The following is a 24631-nucleotide window of genomic DNA, read 5'->3' as shown; positions in this document are numbered from 1 at the left end:
TCCTTTACTTTGGGGGGGTGTGACCTCCCCAAAGTTAAGGACTACAGGTCCCAGCATGACCCCCCCCCCCCAGAGCTGAAGATTTGAGACCCCCCCGCCCCCCAAATAGTGAAGAACTACAGGTCCCAAACATAAACCTGTGAAATCTATGGAATCATACCCTTAGATCTCAGGGTTTCATGCTGGGTGTTGTAGTCCTTCAAATTTGGGGGTCACATCTTTAGATATTAGGAGTTCATGCTGAGACTTGTAGTCCTTCACTTTTGGGGGGATGTGACCCCCAAAACTGAAGGACTACAGGTCCCACCATGAACCCCTCAGAGATGAAGATGTGACACCCCCCCCCCAAAACCAGTGAAGAACTACAGGTCCCAGGATAAACCAGTGAAATCTATGGGGTGTCAGAAAAGGAAGGGGGGGATGGGTGTCCCTGAATGGCAGTTTGGAAATGTGGTTACCCTACCCAAGGCATGCAACCCAAGAGACACATACCCTTCCCCTAGACCCAAAGACCCACCACCTACCATCTTGAGTGAAAAATATACACAAAAAATCAATGCAGTGACATACAGTAAGAAAACTAAATAAAAGTGCCAGTGTGTAGGACAATGGCTAGGCCTTGAGGCCTGGTAAAAACAATTGTCCCGGTTTTGGCTTAAAGGCCTAGCCCATGATATGTAGTGTACAAAAAAGCTGTGGGATCATGTCCTAGCGCTCGTTCTCACAGTGGGGTCCAAAACCCATAGTGAATCTAAGAGCACCCCTGGGTTGCCAGTCCCAGGGAACGCTGGTACTGAGGGCCCTCTTCCTTCCCAGCCCTTGGCCAGACAAGTACAGCCCCATTCCTGTGCTTTTAGTAAAGCCACATTTTTTGGGGGGGATAGAGTAGGGAAGGTCTGCGTCCCATCATAGACAATTCAGGCTTTGTCTTGATTCACTGTATACTTTTTTGTATGGTAACACACATTTTTTTTTGTTTTAAGCTAACAGAGATCAAATTAGGTAAAAGTAGGTAAAAGTATGTTTATGTTTTTTACATGTTTTTGTCTATAGATTGCATAGAAAATAAAGTTTTTTGAAATACAGTATCACCAAACAAAAGCCTTGTTTGTCCTTGTTATGTTAAAGTAATTGTAAATGCTAATTTTCTTTTATTAAAATATCAATCATGTCATACTTACATGCTCTGTGCAATAGTTTTGCACATAGCCTCCCCGATCCTCCTTTTCTCGGATCCCCCACTGGTGCTCCAGGCTCCTCCCCCCGCCAAGCGGCTTGCTATGTGGGCACTGCCAAAGCCCTGCCTTGGCACATGGCTCGGTCCCGCCCCCTCCTCAATGGCTGTGTCTGAGCTAATGAGGAGAAAGAGAGCCACTACTCTTGTGCACATTGTTGGATCGCGATCAGGCCATAAGAGGTATACAGGTACGAGAGCTAAAGGCATTAAAGGGTAAGATCACCTGTTCCTACAAAAAAAAACTATGCATTCCAGGATCCTCAGTACATTACATACCGTGACTCAACCTGGTAAAATAATGTTCTGTTTTTTTGTGTAGGCCATGAGCGGCCCGCCAGCATAAACTCCTCGATGCCTACCTCCTCCGTCTTGCTGTTGGAAGTGCGCCCCCGGTGGCTGATCCTGTAAATTTAAACTGTGCGCATCTACCTCTGGCCACGCGTGCCTTTTCTTTGGTCATAGAAAGGTGATGGAGGAGAGAGCACAGCCCACAGCTCTGATCTTGGGGGGATCAGGAAAGCCCCCCTCGCTGGAGCAAATTGGATCATGCTTTATTTTATTTTTTTGCCTTCCGTTGGATCAACTGTGGGTATAGGATTGTGTATATGTTATGGTTTTAAATTTGTGTATGTTTTGTGTGTTTTTTTTTTCTGTGATTTTAGATTAGATGGACTTGTGTCTTTTTTCAAACAGATTACCTATGTAAGGCCCCTTTCACACGGGCGGACCGTGTGATACTTCGCCATCCGTCCTGGCGGATCGGATCGGGTGATATCTGATGAAAACGGACATGCTGTCCGTTTTTGTCCTATTTCTCCATAGACAAGCAGTGGCGTGCGACAAGCCCCTCCCCGCTCAGTGAGCAGAGAGTGACCTGTCATCTGCCGGCTCAGTGGAGATCAACAAAGAGATCTCCCGCTGAGCTGGCTGATGCCGCTGATGGATCCGCACAGTGTGAATGAGGCCTAATTATCTCCATAGTGATAGCTCTCTGCTGCGGCCCACAGTGTACTGACATCTTACAGAAAAGGCCAAATCTGCATCATAAAAAGGGGGGTTCCCATAAATCCTTTGCCTTTTACTAAAGATTTTTTGAAAAAAAAAAAAGGGGGTTCCCAGCTATGCACATTAAAGTGTACCTATAGTAAGGTGACCAGATTTTTTTAATGAAATCTGGGGACATATATATATTTTTTTACTAGTAATGGTGGCAATCAGCGACTCTCTGCCCATTGCCGCCCACCTCACAGCCTGTCAAGTCTCACTCTCTGGGCCAGGCTACTAATGGGTGGGGACCGGAGGAATATCACGCCGCCAGGGAAGACAAGGAAATAAGCAGGCAGGCAGGTGGCTGGCCGGGACTTGAGCCAAGGCAGAAGAACATGTGTGTGGAGCTAAATGGGCATGCACACAAAACTGAAGAAATATTCCCTCCGCTCCGACCAGCACATAATCATCAGAAAGGGGCACAGACAATGAAAGAAAATACACCCCCCTAAGCAAGTAGGAGCGATGGAGCGGGGCTGTGTAATTCAGATTTTTTTTTAAATCTGCACTGACTATATTTGAAATTGTCCCAAGCTCCTGTTCAAATCCAATCCGGGGACAAAACCAGGGACAGACTTGGTCCGGGGACTGTGTCCTCAATCCGGGGACTGTCCCCAGAAACTGGGGATGTCTGGTCACCCAACCCTTTAGTCATTTTTGTGTAGAATACGGAAGGGAATATTTTGCTGAAAGAGAGGAAATCAGTAGATTTTCCCATGCACGCTGTAGCGGAGTACAATATTAAAATCCACGATCTCCGCTGGTAACCAGGGTAAATCCACAGTCAGCGTTGAAAAGTAAGGCAATGTCCCAAATCCCCCCCCCCAGTAACCGGACGAAACACAGCTCTGGGAGTCAACTGACTTTTTATTCACAGGCTTCCATATTTATATAATTCCCCATGCAAGGGGTTTCCAAACAGCCAAACAGATTTAGCAGGGGTAATACAGTGAGGACCACATGGGGAACTTAACATTTTGGATAATTCTCCCATCAGGCATTGCTGCACGAGGGAACGGTCGGTTGATAGCTGGGGTCTGGGGTTATGTGTTGTGAGAGTTCGGTTTAAAACTGCCGAACACCGATGGGCAACATAAAACAAAGTACTTGAATGCTAGTGGCTTACGGCTGCTAGCATACGAATTACCATGCCCACATAAGACCCAGCAGAATACATAGCATATAATACAGACAACCCTTTGACATGTAACGTCCAGCGTTCCAGAAGTGGCTAGGTTTGCCACAATGCTCCCCCAGAACCAAGCCGGCATACACAGTCTGATCCCAACGGATCGGCTTGGGGATGTCCGGGGAAGTACTCACAGATCACTTTTCAAGTTCAGTTTGTCTAGATAACCCGTTGGCGTTAGCGTTTTGCTTCCCTGGCCGGTAGTGGATTGTAAAGTCAAACGGCTGCAGCGCCAAACTCCAGCGCAGCAGCCGGGCATTGTCTCCCGCCACACGGTTTAGCCACACCAACGGGTTGTGATCTGTGAGTAGCGAAAAAGGCTGTCCATACAAATATGGCTGCAACTTTTTGAGGGCCCACACCACGGCCAGGCATTCCTTCTCAATGGCGGCGTAGCTTACTTCTCGTGGCAATAACTTTCGGCTCAGGTAAGCTACGGGGTGTTCTCCGCCATCGGCTCCCACTTGGCTCAGCACTGCTCCCAATCCAAACATTGAAGCGTCTGTGTGGACAAGAAATCTTTTAGTTGGATCAGGAGCAGCAAGTACAGGGGCATTAGTTAGAGCAGTCTTTAGTTGTTGGAATGCCTGATCACACTCTGGGGCCCAGACAACCTGTCGGGGCAGGTTCTTGCGTGTCAAGTCAGTTAAGGGTTTGGCCAGGGCACTATAATTGGGTACGAATTTTCTATAGTACCCCGCGGTACCTAGAAACGCTAGCACTTGGGTTTTCGTCCTGGGGGTGGGCCATTTAGCTACGGCTTCAACTTTAGCTGGTTCGGGTTTCTGTTGCCCGATCCCCACCCGGTGGCCCAAGTACTGCACTTCGGCCATCCCTATATGACACTTGCTGGGTTTCAGTGTTAACCCTGCCTCTCCAATACGATCTAGAATGGCCCCTATGTGTTGTAGGTGCTCTGCCCAGGTCTGGCTAAATATGGCGATGTCGTCTAAATAGGCACATGTGTATTCCTGGAATCCGTCCAATAACCGATCGACCATCCGCTGAAAAGTTGTCGGTGCGTTCTTCATCCCGAATGGCATGACCCGAAATTGATACAGGCCAAACGGGGTGACAAACGCCGACTTGGGGATGGCCTCCTCGGCCAGTGGAATCTGCCAGTATCCCTTACATAAGTCTATGGTAGTGAGATACTGGCCCCGTGCCATCTTATACAGCAGCTCGTCTATCCGGGGCATCGGATAGGCATCAGACACCGTTTTGTCATTTAGCCTCCGGTAGTCGACACAGAAACGTGTCGTGCCGTCCTTCTTTGGTACCAGCACTACCGGTGACCGGAAGTTTTGATAACCCCTAGCTGCAACATCTCGTCAATCTCAGTCTTCATATGCGTCCTGACTGCTTCAGGGACACGATATGGGGTTTGCCGCATAGGTAGCTGTCCCGGGGTCTCGACTCGGTGAGTGGCCAGCAGAGTGTACCCAGGTAAATTGGAGAAGGTAGCCCCTTTAGCTACAATCAGCTCTTGTACCTGGGCACGCTCCTGAGGGCTTAGCCGCTCCCCCAGCTGAACCCCCTTGGAGGGCTCCGTCTGTCCCTCCTGTTCTAAGAGGTCAGGTAGTGGCAGATTCTCCTGATCCTCCGAGGCGGAAGCGCATATGGTGGCCACGTCCTCTATCCTCTCATGGTATGGTTTGAGCATATTCACATGGAGCATGCGTCTCTCCCCTACCCCTGAGCAGGGGCCAATCACATAGGTGGTGTCACATCTCTGTTCCACCACCTGGTATGGGCCTTGCCAGATGGCCTGCAGCTTGTCTGTGCGGACCGGTTTTAAAATCAAAACCTTTTGTCCCACCTGAAAGCTGCAGTCTCTGGCTCCCCTATCGTACCAGCGGCGCTGACGTTGTTGGGCCGCCCGGAGGTTGGTGCGCAAAGCCTGGGTTAGCGCCTCCAGACGGTCCCTGAACTCCAGTACGTAGGATACAATAGGGGTTCCGTCTGGGCTACTCTCCCCCTCCCAATGCTCTCTAATTAGGTCTAGTGGCCCTCGCACCCTTCTCCCAAACAGTAATTCAAAAGGGGAAAACCCTGTTGACTCTTGGGGTACCTCTCTATAGGCGAAGAGCAGATGGGGTAGAAAGCGCTCCCAGTCTTTATGAGCCTCTCCAAATGTACGGAGCATCTGCTTCAGCGTACCATTAAACCTTTTGCATAGACCATTGGACTGGGGGTGGTACGCCAAATTTACTATTGGCTTAATGCCACATATCTTCCATAGTTGTTGGGTTACCTCGGCGGTGAACTGGGTGCCCCTATCGGATATGATTTCTTGGGGAAACCCCACCCTGGATAATATTTTCATTAAGGCCTCTGCCACAGTTTCGGCATGAATGTTGGTGAGGGCTATAGCCTCGGGGTACCGGGTGGCATAGTCCACTACAGTTAAAATATATCTTTTCCCGGAGGGACTGGGTTTTGGTAAGGGCCCCAGTATATCTACGGCCACCCTACTGAAGGGTTCTTCAATAATGGGAAGAGGACATAACTTGGCTTTGTGGCGGTCATCTCGCTTGCCTACTCGCTGGCAAATGTCACAGGAGGTGCAGTATTGCCTCACATCCTTAGAGATCCCTGGCCAGAAGAAAGCGTGGGTCAACCTGTATCGGGTACGTGTCATCCTTAGATGCCCAAACAGGGGAATGTCGTGGGCAATCCGAAGCAGTTCTTGCCTATACTTCTGGGGAACCACTAACTGTTTAGTCGTTACTGTGGCCGACCCTCCCACTCCTCTTTCAGAAATGCGGTAAAGTAGCCCTTTCTCCCAGGTGTACCGCTCCCCCTCTAGCCCAGCCTGGTCAGCGTGTACCCTGTCCCTGTATACCTGTAGCGTGGGGTCTGACCTCACCTCGGCCTCAAACTTAGTCGGGGTATCCCAGGACATACGTGTCGTGTGGGGGTCATGGTCTCTTACCGGAGCCTCAGAGTGTGTCGGTGGAACCGTGGTGCGAGCCTGTTGCCGTGTGGTCACTGGATGGGCTTCCTGGTATGGAGCCTGGGGTACAAAAACAGAGGTCATCTGGCCCAAGTCATTTCCCAACACAACATCTGCTGGTAAATTTTGCATGAGGCCCACTTCTACCGTCCCCTCTCCCACACCCCAATCCAAATGTACTTTGGCAGTGGGTAGTCGGTACACTGCTCCCCCTGCCACTCGTACTGCTACGGATCCGCCAGTGTGTGCCGAGTCAGGGACCAAATGGGGTGCTAGCAAGGTTAAAGTAGCTCCTGAATCCCGAAGCCCCTGGACTTCTTTCCCCTCCAAGGTCACCAGCTGTCGATGATGCTGCCGGTTATCTGTGGCTCGGAATGTCATCACCTCATGCAAGATTCCCAGGGGTTCTTCCGCTGGAATGCTCAACATCTCTTAAACGGCCGGCTGTTGGGGTGGTAGAGTACTGGGTGGTCCAGCGGGTCGAGGATAACTCTTGGTTAGGGGCCCATGATGTCTCCTCGCATCAAAATGCTGATCCGCTAATCGAGCCGCTTCGGTTAGGGTGAGAGGTTTCCTGTCTCGCACCCATTCTTGTGCCTCTGTTGAAGAATTGCTCCAACAGCATTAACTGTTGCAATTCTTCCATAGTAGTGGCTTGGCTGGCTTGTATCCACCTTTGGGAAGCTTGGTCCAGCTTGTGTGCCCATTCAGCATGTGAATCTTTCTCTGGTTTGCGCAGGTTTCTAAACTTGCACCGGTATGCATCTGGAGTAATGGCGTATCTCTCTAATATCGCTCGCTTCACTTTATCATAATCCTTGCTGTCCTCACTGGGTACAGCACGATATGCTTCTGCTGCCCGACCTGCCAGCTTGCCTGCTAGCAATGGGACCCATACCGTCCGTTCCAAGTCATGTAAATCACACAGTCTCTCAAAATCCTGTAAATACCCATCAATCTCATCCTTCTCCTCGCAAAACATTTTAAAGGCATGATAGGGAATTTGGGGTTTTACCTGGTTGTAGAGTGACCCAGTAGTGGATTCTGCTTGAGACGGTGTATGCTGCGGACTGTGTGCCATCACGTACTCCTGCACATTCGCCATTACCATGTGCAGCATGGCATCTGATATAGGCTGTGGCAAAAATTCCAGCCTGGTCCTCATTTCTCTCTGGTAGAGGGTTTCTCCCATGGCGGCTGGTGGTATAGCGCTGCGGGCTCTGTCTCCCTCCATCAGCTCGGCAGTTAGTACAGCTTTGGATTTGTTGCTGGCTACCTTACCCCTGGCTTCTAGCAGTTCCTTTAATGTCTCCCACTTTAGCGTAGAATAATCCGTCTCCATTTACTTCGGTAGTTCACATTGCACAAATTGCGCTTTTCGGCTGTAAGGTTGGATCCCGCCGCTTGCCACCTATTGTAGCGGAGTACAATATTAAAATCCACGATCTCCGCTGGTAACCAGGGTAAATCCACAGTCAGCGCTGAAAATTAAGGCAATGTCCCAAATTCCCCCCAGTAGCCGGACGAAACACAGCTCTGGGAGTCAACTGACTTTTTATTCACAGGCTTCCATATTTATATAATTCCCCATGCAAGGGGTTTCCAAACAGCCAAACAGATTTAGCAGGGGTAATACAGTGAGGACCACATGGGGAACTTAACATTTTGCATAATTCTCCCATCACGCATTGCTGCACGAGGGAACGGTCGGTTGATAGCTGGGGTCTGGGGTTATGTGTTGTGGGAGTTCGGTTTAAAACTGCCGAACACCGATGGGCAACATAAAACGAAGTACTTGAATGCTAGTGGCTTACGGCTGCTAGCATACGAATTACTATGCCCACATAAGACCCAGCAGAATACATAGCATATAATACAGACAACCCTATGACATGTAACGTCCAGCGTTCCAGAAGTGGCTAGGTTTGCCACACACGCTAAACAGTATGGATGGAGGAAACTGCACTGCTGGCTATTGTATTCAGCACCTACGACTAGGGATTGCTTATAATAGGATACACTCACTGTTTGGTTGATCATTTTCCACCCACCACAACCCATTTGTGCCACCTCAAGACAGAAGCTGGAATGAGGACAACTAGGCCTCTCTTCCACATCCTTTTTATGGTAGAGCAATGTGGAATTGAAAAAGAAACACACCGGGTCTTTTTAGCATTTTGTTTTCTACTGAGGTAAAATATTCAAATGGCAGTGATTCCTAAAGCAGATTTTCCTGGTGTAGCGCCCCCTTACTTTCAGTATGGGCACTACGCTAAAGTTAGTGGGGAATGGGAGAGTTACCTTGCTCCCATTCACAATTTGTTAACATTTTGGGACTTCTGTCATTCCAGAAATGTCCACTGGGTCAGTCTGTGGTCCAGGGATGCAATGCCATCTTTGGCCAGCAGTTGGTGCCAGAGGGGTTCTGGCGGAGTAAGTTTCTCCAGCAGCCAATCAGAGGAGCTTTTTCCCTCGCGGGGCGTGCTGGAGAGGAGTATATCTGTGACAGGTGTCATGTGTTCTAAAATCTTCGTGGCGTCCCTGTTCCAGGTGCGGCATCCACCTTCAGGGTGCGCGCATTCATGGATCGACCCCGCCTGTGCGGCCCACCTGGCCGAAATTGCAGACTACTTGGAACCTCATCCGGAGGTACAAGGGGACCCCAGTGACTTGCTGGGTTCCCGATTCTATTGAAGGGATCCCAGGCTGGGTGCCGTTCGATTGGGGAGTCGGTTTGAGGAGGACCCGGAGGCAGGTCGTCCAACAGAGCCTGAACGAACCAATTGGGGATCTGGTGACCAGGGTACTGACAGGTATGTTTGCTGTCATCTGGTGACCAATGCAGAAATCTACTGGGAGGATACGCTCCATTTATTCATCCAGCTCAGTTATTGTTATTGGCCTGTGGCAGAGGCCCTAGAGCCGGGCCTGTAATAGAGGCCTGTTCCTCCCAGAAATCCTAAGTGACATCTCGGCTGCCAGGCTTATAGAAATGGGTCTGTCCGGGGGCACTTTACCCACTCAAGTGGAGTGGCGACAAGTTACAAATTGGTACTATACAGAGCAGTACTGACTGCTCCATTTAATATCCAGGCCTGATACTGCAAGGTTCTCTCTTTCTCTCTTCATCAACCTTGTCCTTCCCAATTTACGTTGATGTTGGCCGTGTTGGCCAGGAGAATAAAGTATTGGAAAAAAACGTTATTCACTGTCTGGACCTTCGCTCACTGTTTTGTCTCTGCAACCACACCCCTGGGCCACATTTAGGTAACTCAATATGCCGATCCCAAAAACAAACCAGCGGCTCCTGCGGGGGTAGCGCTACACTGGGCTCCTTAGGGCATATGTCAGTTTCATTCCAGGACACTGTATTGTCCTGGAATGAAGGTGCCCGGGACAGACCTGCAAAATTAAGGGCAATCCGGGACATGTGGTCACCCTACCTGTACTATGTCTGCAGTCTCTGATCGTCTCCTGTACTATGTCTGTGGTCTCTGGCCATCCCCTATATCATGTCTGCAGTCTCTGACCATCTCCTGTACTATGTCTGCAGTCTCTGATCGTCTCCTGTACTATGTCTGCAGTCTCTGATCATCTCCTGTACTGTGTCTGCAGTCTCTGACCATCTCCTGTACTATGTCTGCGGTCTCTGGCCGTCTCCTATATCATGTCTGCAGTCTCTGACTGACTGTCTCCTGTACTATGTCTGCAGTCTCTGGTCATCTCCTGTACTATGTCTGCAGTCTCTAAACCATCTCATGTATTATGTCTGCAGTCTCTGACTATCTCCTGTATTATATCTGTAGTATGTCTGGGGGCTCGTTACAACAGACTCTAACAGAAGCCATCTCTCTGTCCATCAGAGAGGCCCCCCTCCAGGTCCCAATAAAGTACTCTGCTTCTCTTCCTGTATTTTGTTTATTGTTAATAGATCATGTAAGGATCCCAGGTTAAAGGAATTCTCCAAGCTAAAACTTTTAACCCCCGCTGTGCCCGGGCTGTAAAACTATACAAAATAAACTTTCACTTACCTGCCTACGATCCCCCGTTGTTCCGATATCGCCGTCCCGTTCTCCGGTCCCGGTCTGTTCCACTTCCTGCGGGTCGGTGACTCACAGTGCGCTCAGCCTATCAGCGGCCGCAGCAATGTCCCGTCGCGGCCGCTGATAGGCTGAGCGCACTGTGAGTCACCGACCCGCAGGAAGTGGAACAGACCGGGACCGGAGAACGGGATGGCGATATCGGAACAACGGGGGATCGTAGGCAGGTAAGTGAAAGTTTATTTTGTATGGTTTTACAGCACGGGCACAGCGGGGGTTAAAAGTTTTAGCTTGGAGAACTCCTTTAATGAAGACTTTGTGGGGAAGCATGTCTGTGGTTGAGTCATTGCCATCGAAACATTTGTAAAGGGGGTGCCAGAAATATTTCTTGACCCAGGTGCCTGTGAAATCCCTCATATATGAGGCAAGCAGCAGGCTGGCTGTTGGGAGGAATTAAGCAAATATCCAAATGCCTTGACAGGTGGATGCCAGTCAGGGACAGTGAAATCCAATTAATTAATTGGGCAGACCAGGGACAGTCAGGCTGGGTAAGAAAGAGCTAAATAATGCTGGACATTTAGCGAATGAGGCAGGCTCTAAGTTGAACTCCAGCCAAAAGCTTTTTTTCCACTTTTTATTGCTATAAGAAGTCTATTTATAAAACATTTGTTGGCCAAATGTCAGAAGCACGGATGTAAACCCGATTCATGAAATGTGACCTAAGCAAATATATCTGCAGTGTTTTCTTATCTCTCTTCAAAGTACTAAGTCCCATAGCTTTCTTCTGCTCTGTTCTTCTGTTATCAACAAGTTCTCTGACACATGTGATAAAATCAGGCTGAATTTTGTGTCAGGGTGGGTCTATAAATAGATTAGCAGAAAGCTGCTCTACTCACAGGACAGCTCTGAAAGTCTCTGCCTATCTGGAGGGGGTGGGTGCCTTTCCTCCAATCAGCTTTCTCCCAGTGTAATCCAAGACCTCTCTCACAGTGCAGAATGAGGGAGTGAAAATTCTAACATGAAGTGAACTTTCTAAACAATATATAAAGCTAAAGACGGCAGATATACATGTAAAACGTATGTAGGGAGATTTGTTTCATCTCTGTGTATCATCGGAGGCTGTTCACTTCACTGGGTATATGTGAGGGTTTAAATCTCCCCATATTTTTTCTAATAGATACATTTCTATATCGTTGGCTTCATCTAGTGGCCAAAAGGCAATACAGCTTTCTGAAATACCTCAGTGAAAAAAATATACAGTGGAACCTTGGATTACGAGCATAATCTGTTCCAGGAGAATGCTTGTAATCCAAAGCACTCGCATATCAAAGCGAGTTTCCCCATAGAAGTCAATTGAAAAGAAAATAATTTGTTCATAGCGCATGTGGCCAGAGGTGGGCCTCGGAAATACTCGGGGACAGCTCGGCTGATGTTGGAAACCCTTGGAAAGGCTCTGAAACACCCGGGAACGGAGTATTTACGAGTGATTCCGAGTATTTGCCAATGGCTTCGAACCATTCCATTAGCTTGAATTCTGCTAGTTTTGCGAGACAACACTCGCAAACCGAGTCAGAAGAAAAAAAAAAAAGTTGCTTGTCTTTCAAAATGCTCGTTAACCGCATTACTTGTAAACCAAGGTTCCACTGTACTGCATTTTAACCACTGGATTGAGCTGACAATATAGGAATTAATCTATTAGTAAAACAAAAAACAGGGAAAAACATTCAGCCAGCTTGCACAAATATATCTGAAAAGTGGTTTTGGAATGTTTTAGAAATAGAACTCTTAAGTGTCTTACATCGGTTTTCAACATCCATGTTTTACATGTTAATATTTCATGTCTCCCTCATTGTTTGCATACACTTTCACTTGCAGGACGAGACTGATGTTATGGGATCTGATGGGCAAGTTTATCATGGGAGGATGGACACCAGCTTACCAGCTATACATGCCAAAGATGGTAAGAAAGTTGCACCTGATTACACTAAAGTCCTGTACACACGATCGGATATCTGATGGAATCTAATCCGATGGATTTTTTCGTCGGCTATCCGATGAAGCAGACTTTCATCAGTCTTGCCTACACACCATCAGTCAAAAATCCAACAGTGGCAAAACTGCAGCTGCTGACTTTTAAAAAATGGACACTTACCCGTCCAGCGCGCCCGCGATGTCAGCAGCTGAGGCTGAGCAATCGCTCACCCCTTGGCTGCTTCCGCCGCCATCCTCGGTGAGTGAATCAGGAAGTGAAGCCTTGCAGCTTCACTGCCCGATTCCCTACTGCGCATGCGCGAGGATCGCGGCACGCCATCACTGGTCCCCGCTCTCTCCTGGGAACAGTGTTTTCCAGAAGACAGCGGGGGGGGGGGGGGGGAGACGTGAAGGGGCTGGATTCCCCGCGGGAGTCAGAACCCGGAAGTGGTGCAAATACCTGTCTCAGACAGGTATCTGCAACCCCCCTCTCCCCTGAAAGGTGCCAAATGTGACACTGGAAGGGGGGGAGGGATCCAAAAAGCGGAGGTTCACTTTTTGTGTGAACCTCCGCTTTAATGACATCCCAGGACACTTTTCTAAAGTGCATTAGAAAACGCATTCCATAATGAATAGTAAAAAAGCACCACGCATTTGGTTTTGTGCAGTTTAACCACTTCAGCCCCGGACCATTTTGCAGCTAAAGGACCAGGCCCCTTTTTGCGATTCGGCATTGTGTCGCTTTAACTGACAATTGCGTGGTCGTGCGACGTTTTTTTGTGTGCTATAAACAAAAATAGAGCGACAATTTTTAAAAAAACAACAATATTTTTTACTTTTTTGCTATAATAAATTTCCCCAAAAAATATATATATAAAAAAAAAATTATTTTATAAAAAGTTTTTCCTCAGTTTTCTTCTACATGTTTTTGGTAAAAAAATCGCAATAAGCGGTTATTGATCAGTTTGCGCAAAAGTTATAGCGTCTACAAAATAGCGGATAGTTTTATGGCATTTTTATTAATATATATTTTCTTACACCTATTTAGGTTAAGTTTTCATTGTTTAAAGCGGTGGTTCACCCATAAAAACGACTTCCCCCCTATTACACTGCCCCCCCGCATTACAATACGAATATGCCATTAATTTTTTTTTGCCTGCTGTACATACCTGGGTACAGCTATTCACCCGTGTCCTCCGGGTTGCGAGTCCCGCGGGAGTGGGCGTTCCTACCATGGTGGTGATTGACGTTTTGACTAAAAAATGAGCTCCCCCCGTCGCGTAAGCCGCGTCACGACTGGCGAAAGGAGCCGAACTGCGATGCGCAGGCGCAGTATAGCGCCGACTCGCCGTTCGGCTCCTTCCGCCAATCGTGACGCTGCTTACGCGACGGGGGGAGCTCGTTTTTTAGTCAAAACGTCAATCACCGCCATGGTAGGAACGCCCACTCCCGCGGGACTCGCAACCCGGAGGACACGGGTGAATAGCTGTACCCAGGTATGTACAGCAGGCAAAAAAAAATTAATGGCATATTCGTATTGTAATGCGGGGGGGCAGTGTAATAGGGGGAAGTCGTTTTTATGGGTGAACCACCGCTTTAAATATTCATTCACTAAGCAGCAGCTGTAGTTTACTTCATATTTTTTAATTGGCGCAGTGGTGATAGAGGTTACCCAGGGCGTTTGTATCCTATATCAATCATATATTGTCAGGAAATAAATCGTATCAAATGTTCAATTCTTATAAAAAGTCCCACAATTGTGAAAAAAGTACTCGTGCTTCAATTAAAATTGGTGCGCCACTGTTCAGTATTCAGACAACGTGGCTCACATGGATGTGCACTCACCCTGGATGTTGACCACCTATCGCTAGAGTGGTCACTTGAGCTTTGTGGGGAAAAAACCCTAGGTGGTATCTTTCAAGGTCAGATGCACTGTGATGGATGGGGAATAAAAATGACAGGGAGGGGAATCCATAGCTTAAAACCTTTTTTTTTTAATTAAACAATTCCAGTAAAAGAAAAGGTAGATGCACTCGCATGTTAAAGTGCCTAAGCCTGGGACCCCGGTGTGTTCAGCATGTGTTTTTATGGGGGATTATCCGGCCAGTCTCTGTTAGACGCCGCCCTATCACGGTGAGCCTCGGCCCCCTGTGATAGTTTTTCGGGCAGATATGGTGTCGCGATGACGCGATCAAGCCTTAAAGCGGGGGTTCACCCAAAAAAAAAAATTTAACATTACATTCAGCCGAGTTGTCAGAATGACAATCGCCTGTTTTTTTTTATTTTATCCCCGTACATACCGTATTTTCACCGCCGCTTCCGGGTTTGTCTTCTGTGGGACTGGGCATTCCTAATTGATTGACAGGCTTCCGACCGTCGCATACTGCGCGTCACGAGTTGCCGAAAGAAGCCGAACGTCGGTGCGCAGGCGCCGAAAAGAGCCGACTCGCAGTCCGGCTTCTTTCGGCAAGAAAAACAAGCATGCGCTAGATCTAAGTGCAGTATGTAACGTTTTAATGAGTAAAATAAAGACACACAGCCAAATGGCTACTCACAAGTGCTTAGAGATAATAGGCATGTACATAGACTAAGGTCCGGGGTCACTGTTGTTCGATGTATTCAGGTTGTCAGCATGAGATGGAAGAGCTGTGGATGGAATATGACAGCAAACTGGGCAACTAAGCGGGGAGACAGCAAACAGTGCTGAACGCCGTACGAGGCGGCGTGCGTCTCAGGGTGAACCGCAGACAAGGGACCGTCGCACCGGAAGTGATGTGGCGTGGCTTACAAACGAGGACCAATAGGATAACGCCTTTCACAGCTCCGCTGTTTCTTCAGATCCATGGCGTCCAATCAAGGAGGACGTCTTATATACGAGGGGCGATTCAGTTGAACGGTCAACCAAAACGAATACACAGTAAAACATGACATTTGCACAATGCGATCAATGAAAATGGTTAGCATAGATATTCAAAACCAGTAGTAAAAAGATTAAATATAAAAAAAAAAACACGATAATAATGAATGGATAATGTTGATAGAGGAAAGAAATTATTCTTTCGGCAACTCGTGACCCGCTGTATGCGACGGTCAGAAGCCTGTCAATTAGGAACACCCAGTCCCGCAGAAGACATACCCGGAAGCGGCGGTGAAAATACGGTATGTACGGGGATACAATTTAAAAAAACAGCCGATTGTCATTCTGACAACTCGGCTGAATGTAATGTTAAAACATTTTTTTTGGGTGAACCCCCGCTTTAATCAATCAAGCCTCGAGGCTTGATCGCGTCATCGCGACACCATATCCTCCTTCTCTAACCCTGTTACATCATCCCATAAGCTATGGAATGATTTACCGTTGCTCCTAAAAAACACCACCAATTTGCTAAGCTTTAGGAAGAGTTTGAAGACCTTGCTCTTCCAGAAGTGTTATGGGGGCTTATAGGTCACTGCATCCTGGCCAGTAAGGGAGCTAGATTAAGATCAGAATCTCCCTGCTCATTATAGTCATACGCATCGAGGCCCATGGGTAAGACTGCGTTTATACACATTTTTTAATAATATATATTTTTTAAATAATCACTGTGCTCTAACGGAGTTCCTTTTAGTGGAGGCATGTGAGAAGGGTTGAACAGCCTGTGGGAAGAGTCGGACAGCTTTTAGAGTGCCTGATTGGTGTAGATGATATTATGCTACGGAGGCAATTATTGGCAACGGCAAAGGCTGTGACAGAGGAGCAGAGAACTTCCGTCATTGCTGCAGCAACCTGGACTGGCAACAATGAACTATAACAGAAAGGGGACTAAACTTTGCAGGGGAGATTTCTATTCTTCCCTGCAGGGAGTTGTTAGTGTCCTGTGTTGCTAAGCAACAGCCAGCAACACAGCCCTTTTCTTCCCTGCAAGGCAGTCATGCTTACCCCAAATGCAGGTGGTTGGACACTATAGCTAGCTACTGTATTCTTCACCTATAGCAGCTCCCTTTCCCATAAGGCAAGCACGCCTAACGGTACTCAGTTGCCCTCAACCAGAATGTTGGAATGAGGAGCAGGAGTGCTAGATGCTCCTGACAGGCAAATATGAGCTTAGTGAGGAGATTTGTTAAGTGGCAGGCCGCGTACACACGATCGGTTAAACCGATGAGAATGGTCTGATCGACCGTTTTCATTGGTCCAAACCGATCGTGTGTGGGCGCCATCGGTTATATAACCTTCGGTTAAAAAAAAGCCAACTTGTTTTAAATTTAACCAATGGGAAAAAAACGATCGTTAGTAGGCACAGCCATCGGTTAAAAATCCACGCATGCTCATAATCAAGTCGACGCATGCTTGGAAGCATTGAACTTCGTTTTTTTTAGCACATCGTTGTGTTTTACGTCACCGCGTTCTGACACGATCGTTTTTTTAACCGATGTTGTGTAGGCACGACTGACCATCAGTCAGCTTCATCGGTTAACCGATGAAAACGGTCCATCGGCCCGTTCTCATCGGATGGACCGATTGTGTGTACGTGGCAGCAGGGGAGGCAAAGTTTTGTATACTGTGTACATCCATCCACCAGACGATCGCAGGTATCCCCGCGGACATCGAGTCCGCGGGACCCGCAATCACACTTACGGAGCTTGTGGCGGGCGTGCGCATGCCCATAATGCCGCGTCTTAAAGGCGACGTCTAAATACGTCGAACTGCCCAGCCGTGCCATTCTGCCGACGTATATTGGCAAGCGGTCAGTGTCAGATTTCACCGCCAGCACCCAATCTGGTCTGCTCAAAACAGACAGATGGGGATACTTCCCCATCCGTCTAGCAGATTGGATGGAAACAGACATGCAGTATGTTTCCATCCAACCACCCCATAGAGAGCAGCCGGCTGTGTCCTTGTCTGCTCTGCATAGAGGAGCAGACACAAACCTGTCATCCGCCTGCTCAGGGGAGAGATCACCTGCTGAGCAGGCAGATCCACTTGAATGGATTCTGTCACGTGTGAAAGGGGCCTAAAACTGTTTAAGCAAACAGCTCAATACACAGTTTAAATACAAATGTTTGAACTAGCCATATAGCTTGGGCAAGGTGTGAATGGGTGGTGAAGATGCAGCTGCACTAATAAGGTATCCTCTGATTGGCTAGCAGTGCTGACTTTTCTCTGCAAGTTTAAATTCTAATGTGCAGGGAAATACTGAAGGCTGATTTAGGTGCTATTAAAAATAAGTTTAAGTATCTTTTTAATGAACATGTTGGATTACAATAGGGGTCTTGTATAGCAATCAGTACTTACACTACAAGAGCTTCTGTCAATTGATCCATCACTGCTATTTAGTCTTGGGTTTGTCTATTACCATGGTGAGAAATGGCTAATAGTAATAAAATCACACATACAAAATAAAAGTGGAGAAGATCACTTTTGCTGATGCTGCGTTTCCCGGACAGAGCAGGCATTAAAACTAGACCAGTTGGTTGATATATCCAAAATATAATCTCTAGTTCTCTAAAGTTGGCCATTGATATGAATGAGAACCCAATCAGGGTGATATCTATCTATGCTATCCATCTATTGATGGGCAGCCCATAGAGGATTATGTTGCAGGCTGCAGCCCTGCACCCAGCTGACCCAAGAAAAATATAATAAATAGAGCGGGTGTGCTGGGGGTCTACTGAATGCACCATGGATATTGCTAATCCCAGAGCGGACGACGCAGTAAAGTTACAATGTTTATGTTAGGCTTTTCCCGGCGTAAAGTTGCCGCGTAAAGTTGCCCCTGCTATATGAGGCGCAGCCAATGTTAAGTATGGCCGTCGTTCCCGCGTTGAAAATTTATAAAATTACGTCGTTTGCGCAAGTCGTCCGTGAATGATGCTGGACGTAATTTACGTCCACGTCAAAACCAATGACGTCCTTGCGACGTCATTTAGAGCAATGCACGCTGGGATATTTTAGGGACGGCGCATGCGCAGTTCGTTCGGCGCAGGGACGCGCTTCATTTAAATGAAACACGCCCCTTACCCGCCGAATTTGAATTCCGCCGGGTGATTTACGATACGCCCCTGCAACTTTACAGGCAAGTGCTTTGTGAATAAAGCACTTGCCTGAAAAACTTGCGGTGGCGTAACGTAAATGAGATAAGTTACGCCCGCACATTTTTGCGCCCATCTACGAGAATCTGGCCCTAAGGCCTCGTACACACGACCGAACATGTCCGCTGAAACTGGTCCGCGGACATGTCCGATCGTGTGTAAGGCCTAGCGGACAGATTGCCAGCCTAGCGGACAGGTTTCCAGCGGACAAAAGTTTCTTAGCATGCTAAGAAACTTGTCCGCTGGAAAGGTGTCCGTCGGACATGTCTGATGGTTAGTATGACTCATCGGACATGTCCGCTGGTTATGACGTATAACCAGCGTCGCGAAATCCCGCGCATGCGTCGAATTGATTCGACGCATGCGTGGAAGCATTGTACTTCCGTGATAGAAAACGTCGGTGTCTTCTACGTCACCGCGTTCTCTGTCCGCGGGGAATTTGGTCTGATGGTGTGTACACACATCAGACCAAAAGCTCCCAGCAGACATGTCCGATGAAAACGGTCCGCGGACCGTTTTCATCGGACATGTCTGATCGTGTGTACAGGGCCTCAGTGTTTGGGTTCAGTTCTACATTAAGCTTCCCCTAACCTATATATACACATGTGCTCAAAAATTTGTATATGTATTTTAAATATAATATTCATAATTTTTTTTTTTTAATACTTCATTTATTTTTTTTTGCATAGGAAAGCCTAAACGTGGGAAACACCTTCAAGGATCACAAAAATCGCTTCTTATGAACGATGTCAGTGTACCACCCACCCGCCCGCAGAGTGCCAAGTCCATTGTTTCATTAAGAAAACTAGTATTAGATGCCCAGATACCTAGCCTCACATGAAACCCAACTTTTTCTAGCCAGCACAGGGTATCACGTTGTTTATAGTAAAGTTAATTTATTGCACAATTAGTCTGTGTTTTGATTGGTGTGTGAGGCTGCCTTATACTACATGGTGAGTTGATAATAACTGGGACAAATCTCCAAGGAAGTTTCGTAGACAAAAATAATTCGTACAAAGTTCAGTTGTGTTAGGAGGCAGAGATGAAACTGCCTAGAGAAATAACTGTTGCTGAACAGGAGTCTTAAAGGCAGTGGTGGCTGGTGCTCAATATTTTGGGGAGGGATGCAAACAAACCTGCCCCGCCCCCGGTGTTCATTTGATCGATCGAAATACAGACCGTTTGGCTTTCACATGAGTGCAATTCGTTCTGCACTCTTGTGACCCATTTTCAGCAGACAGCGGGCTGAAATCTGCTGTCGTCACAAAGCCGGTCCAGACCATATGCCTGGACTGGCACTCGGCTCAGCCTCTCAGCAAGCGACTGAGAGCCTGAGCTTGCCGCTCCCACCCCCTCCACAGCCCAGCGCTCCAGTGAGTGAGGAGGGGGCAGAGCAGAGAGCAGTGACTGACAGCAGCTCTCTGCTCGGGGAACTGTGAGAACTGAGTCATCTGTGGTGTTAGATCACTTGGTTCTCAGACAGATGCATCATTGGACAGATGTAGCGTACACCTAGGTAAGTGTAAATCTGCAAAAACTCAGACCCCATACTTCTTTTTTTTAAAGTCTAATTTCTTACTTCCCTTAAAAGTTAAATTGCCTGGTCATTGCTAAAATAAAAAAGCACATTTGAATGCAATACTCACCTCTTCTTCAGTGCTGTCCCCCTTCAGACTCACACTCTGTAATCCAGTACTAGTAGTCTTCTGGGTTCAGTTGTATAGAATCATTCAACCCACTAAAGCTGGGTACACACTGTTGGAATTTCGGCTGGTTCCTGAGGAACTGGACAAAATTTGCTGATGGGGGCTCTCTTGGCCACCTCCCACCAAACAAACACTCTTTAATTGAAAAATCGAAGGAGCCAGGCAAACATTTTTGGGCTGAACAGTTGCTGCATCTAATAAAAAATGCTGCCCCTGCGGGTGCATCACCAATTCACCCTGGAGTCACAGGAGACTGTTGCAGAGATTGGTATTACATGATACAGTGATCTGTAACAGTCAGGATCTATCCACCACCAGATGGGAGGAAAAGGGTCTGTGTCATCACGCACAAGAATAAAGTAACCTGGAAAAGAGTCACATATAAAGATTTAAAGCGGGAGTTCACCCGAAAAAAAAAATTAACATTAGATTGATGCTCATTTTGTCAAGGGGAATCGGGTGTTTTTTTTTAATCGAAGCAGTACTTACTGTTTTAGAGATAGATCTTCTCCGCCGCTTCCGGGTATGGTCTTCGGGACTGGGCGTTCCTATTTGATTGACAGGCTTCCGACGGTCGCATACATCGCGTCACGAGTAGCCGAAAGAAGCCGAACGTCGGTGCGGCTCTATACGGCGCCTGTGCGCCGACGTTCGGCTACTTTCGGAAAATCGTGACGCGATGTATGCGACCGTCGGAAGCCTGTCAATCAAATAGGAATGCCCAGTCCCGCAGCCCATACACGGAAGCGGCGGAGAAGATCGCTCTATAAAACGGTAAGTACTGCTTCGATTTAAAAAAAACACCCGATTCCCCTTGACAAAATGAGCCTCAATCTAATGTTAAAAATGTACTTTTTGGGTGAACCTCCACTTTAAACAAAAAAGGTGTGAGATGCTCAAAGGGATGAGTAAGGCCAGAATAGTGCCTCCGGGCATTAGATGTCGGTTGTGTATGCGCAGAATCCTTTGTAATGGAAGATCATTCTACAAACATCCAAGTTGGCTCCAGGCAAAATTGTGAAAGACTAAAATGCGGTAGGGGGGGAAATGCTGCATTACCATCTCCCTTGATGGAAACATTTGTGATTGAATGTTAAAATTCATCTCTCCTGATTACATTTCCCATGTCACAGAGGTCCCTAAAAACATCTGAGCAATCCCCAACCTTACTGTTAATTGCTTAATTGTTCTTTAATGTTTGTAGGCACCGTAAACTGGTGCATCAGTCCTTGGATATGTCCCATTCATCAACATCAGCCTGCAGTCCTTGCTGATACAGCCAAATCCTGGACAGTTCTGGTGTAAAGCTCTAGCACAGGGGTGTCAAACTCAATTTTATTGTGGGCCGCATCAGCATTATGATTGCCCTCAAAAGGGTCGGTTGTATCTGTAAGATCAGATGTCCAGCGCATCCCCTCCCCTTACATTAGATGTCAAGAGTCACCCCACCATCAGAATTTAGTTGCCCACCCTCCCTTACATCACAGTGCACCCCCCTTACCATAGTCTGCTGCTGGGAAGAAGATGGATGCATTGCTTGAAAGCAGAAGGTACAGGGTCAGGGGGAGGACCAGAGGAGGGCTGGAGCTCTCCTGCAGCTGCAGCAGAGGTGCGAGGGCCGGATTCGGCCCGCAGGCCTTGTGTTGACACCTGTGCTCTAGCGCTTCCTGGTAGTATCAAAATTTGCTGACTTCCTCTGCCTCCCACACATTTCTAATGGTCCAGCACTATCTATGATGGGGTGCCTGACTAACCAATAAGAATGTACATGAGAAACAATGGGGTGGGGGAAGGTTTAACAGTACCAGGATGTGCTGGAGCTTTACTTGATTGACTGTATTCAGCCGTCACTACAAGAACTTCAGGCTGCTCTCATACTCTTCTAGAGGCCTGCCCTTTTTTACCTATTTTTTCATGACAGAGTTATTTCTGGGTCCTTTAAATATATATAAGATTTGATCACTTAAAAAAATGTTGTACTGTTGTAACTTGGAAATGAAGGCCACAGCTCAAAGAATAGCAAAGTATCCATTGTAGAGCATTAAATACCTCAAAACATTTGTTTAAAACCTTTTAAAGTATGTTAATGGGAAATTACGATAGAGATTTAAGAAAAACGACTTACCTACACCCTCCTTCAGGCTACATCACAAGGCTTAAAGTTTTTTTTTGCAAAAAGGCATTTCACCCTTCAATAAAGTCCACGCTTATTCAGCAGCAAAGAGTGGCCCTTGTTGGTTGGGATGCTCCACAATGGCTCTCTAGCTTTAACTTCTCATTGTTATGCGTGACATACGCTACTTGTGCTCTTGCACACCGAAATGCAAGAACCAAGATGTGAGAGACTGTCAAGGGATCTTTGGCACTTCACCCGCAAAAACAATTCACCTACAATTTACCAGTTATTGCTGTATATCAGTGGTTCTCAACCTTTCTAGTGTCGTGACCCCTTGATAAACTTTCCCAGGTTTTGGGGACCCCTAACAGTATAATTATTTTCGTAGCGTGGGTTGTCAGCACCCAAGGCAAGACAAGTAATTTGCACCCATAACCCATGAAAATTTCAGGCTCCCTGAGTTCCTTTCCACTTGTACAATATTAAAACCCCTTTGTGGTGTCTTGTAGCAGTGACACCTTTGCTGAAATCAGGAGATAGGGTCTCCTCCAGCCCCTCCCACTTCACATTGCTTACCAGTCAGCTGACCTCTATTCTCTGCCCCCCCAGTCATGCCGTGAACTGAATGGGCGGCTGCAAAGAGGCTGAGTGGGCAAAAAGGCTGGGAGGGAGCGGTGCAGGCTTCAGGAACAGCCCAGGATTCGGTGACCCCTGGCAAATCATCATTCGACCCCCAAGGGGGTCCCGACCCCAGGTTGAGAACCACTGCTGTATATGGTTCTACTCTATAACTTAAGTCTAATAACAATCACTTGGGCAGGGGAGAAAAACTGTTTTAAACCACAAGGAGAAAGGGTCAACATGATTTTACACAATAGGGATCTTGGTCAAAACATAGTCATAATTTTCTTATTCTGTCTTGTGCTGAAGATCCATAACAAGCATTAGAGGCGAAAATTAAGCTATTTAAAGACGAAAGAGAAAAGTTCCTAAAGCACTTCAGGGGCCAGATTCACAAAGAGATACGACGGTGTATCTACAGATACACCATCGTATCTCTGACTTACACTGGTCCTATCTATGCGCCTGATTCATAGAATCAGTTACGCATAGATAGGGCTTAGATCCGACAGTGTTACACTGTCGGATCTTATTTTCGATTTAAAAATGGCGCCGGGGGCGTTCCCGCTGATTTACCTTGAATAATATGTAAATCAGCGAGATACGCAAATTCACGAACGTACGCGGACCCGACGCAGTCTTCTTACGACGTTTCCGTAGCGGCTTTCCCGTCGTATACTTGCCCCTGCTTTTATCAGGCGCAGCCAATGTTAAGTATAGCCGGCGTTCCCGCGTCGAATTTGAATTTTCTAACGTCGTTTGCGTACGCCGATTCACAAACACGCGCGTCGCAAGTCACGCTCACGTCGAAACCACTGACGTCCTAGTGACGTCAGTGGGAGCAATGCAACCCGGGAAATTCCCCGGACGGCGCATGCGCATTTAAATCGGCGCGGGAACGCGCCTGATTTAAATAGTACACTCCCCCTAGCCGCGGAATTTGAATTCCGCCGGGGGATTTAGGATCCGCCGCCGCAAGTTTGGAGGTAAGTGGTTTGTGAATTAGCCACTTGCCTCTCAAACTTGCGGGAGCGGATCTTAAATCACGTAGATCGAGCGGATCTATAGATCCGCTGATCTATGTGAATCTGGCCCCAGATCTTTAAATGCAATCCAGAAAATGAGAGATTTAAACAAAATTGAGAACACTCTTATTATAAACCTCTGCTAAAGAAGCAGAGTAAAGGAGAAGATTGTGTTTTAATCCTATATCTCTTTGAAAGCACTCATGATAGTTTTAGAAGATCATATCGTGTTTTACATTTTTTTTTAATGAGCTTCTAGTTTGTTCATGCTGTGCACAGTAACAGGTTCCCTTTAGGCTATGGGGAATAAGCAGTATGTACTTAGCTTCCATTTGCTCCTCCAATCTGCCAGTCAGCCATGTGTTATCACCCAGGCTTGGCATTTTGTGGAGTCAGGTGGCATGTAACGTATTCTCCCACACTTTTAAGTACTTACTGGTCTAGCTAGCTGCTGAATTGAGTAGTGTGGAAAGCAAATACCTGCTGCTTATGCTCCACAGAGTACCGTATTTTCCGGCGTATAAGACGACCCCCTAATTTTCAAGGAAAAAAAATTGGTTTTGGGATATACTCACTGTATAAGACTACCCCCTTCTTGCTAGTCTTTCTGGAAGCTGAGGGGTAGCCAGAACCGCTGACAGGAACAGGCTTTTT

General features: G+C 47.2%; 1 protein-coding gene across 1 annotated transcript in view; it reads left to right on the top strand.

The window, feature by feature from the left end:
* The window catches only part of QRICH2 (glutamine rich 2), a 122751-nt gene extending 103332 nt beyond the window's left edge, over positions 1 to 19419 (top strand). Inside the window, 2 exon segments of the mRNA XM_040330084.1 lie at positions 12345 to 12429; positions 19199 to 19419. Coding sequence (XP_040186018.1) covers positions 12345 to 12429; positions 19199 to 19350 — 237 coding nt within the window. The 3' untranslated portion in view covers positions 19351 to 19419.
* The last annotated feature ends 5212 nt before the right edge of the window (positions 19420 to 24631 follow it).

The sequence above is a fragment of the Rana temporaria genome, chromosome 12, assembly GCF_905171775.1.
Source record: "Rana temporaria chromosome 12, aRanTem1.1, whole genome shotgun sequence".
Classification (NCBI taxonomy): Eukaryota; Metazoa; Chordata; class Amphibia; order Anura; family Ranidae; genus Rana; species Rana temporaria.
Note: the sequence above shows the minus strand (reverse complement) of the source record. Positions and strands in the feature narration are given on the sequence as shown.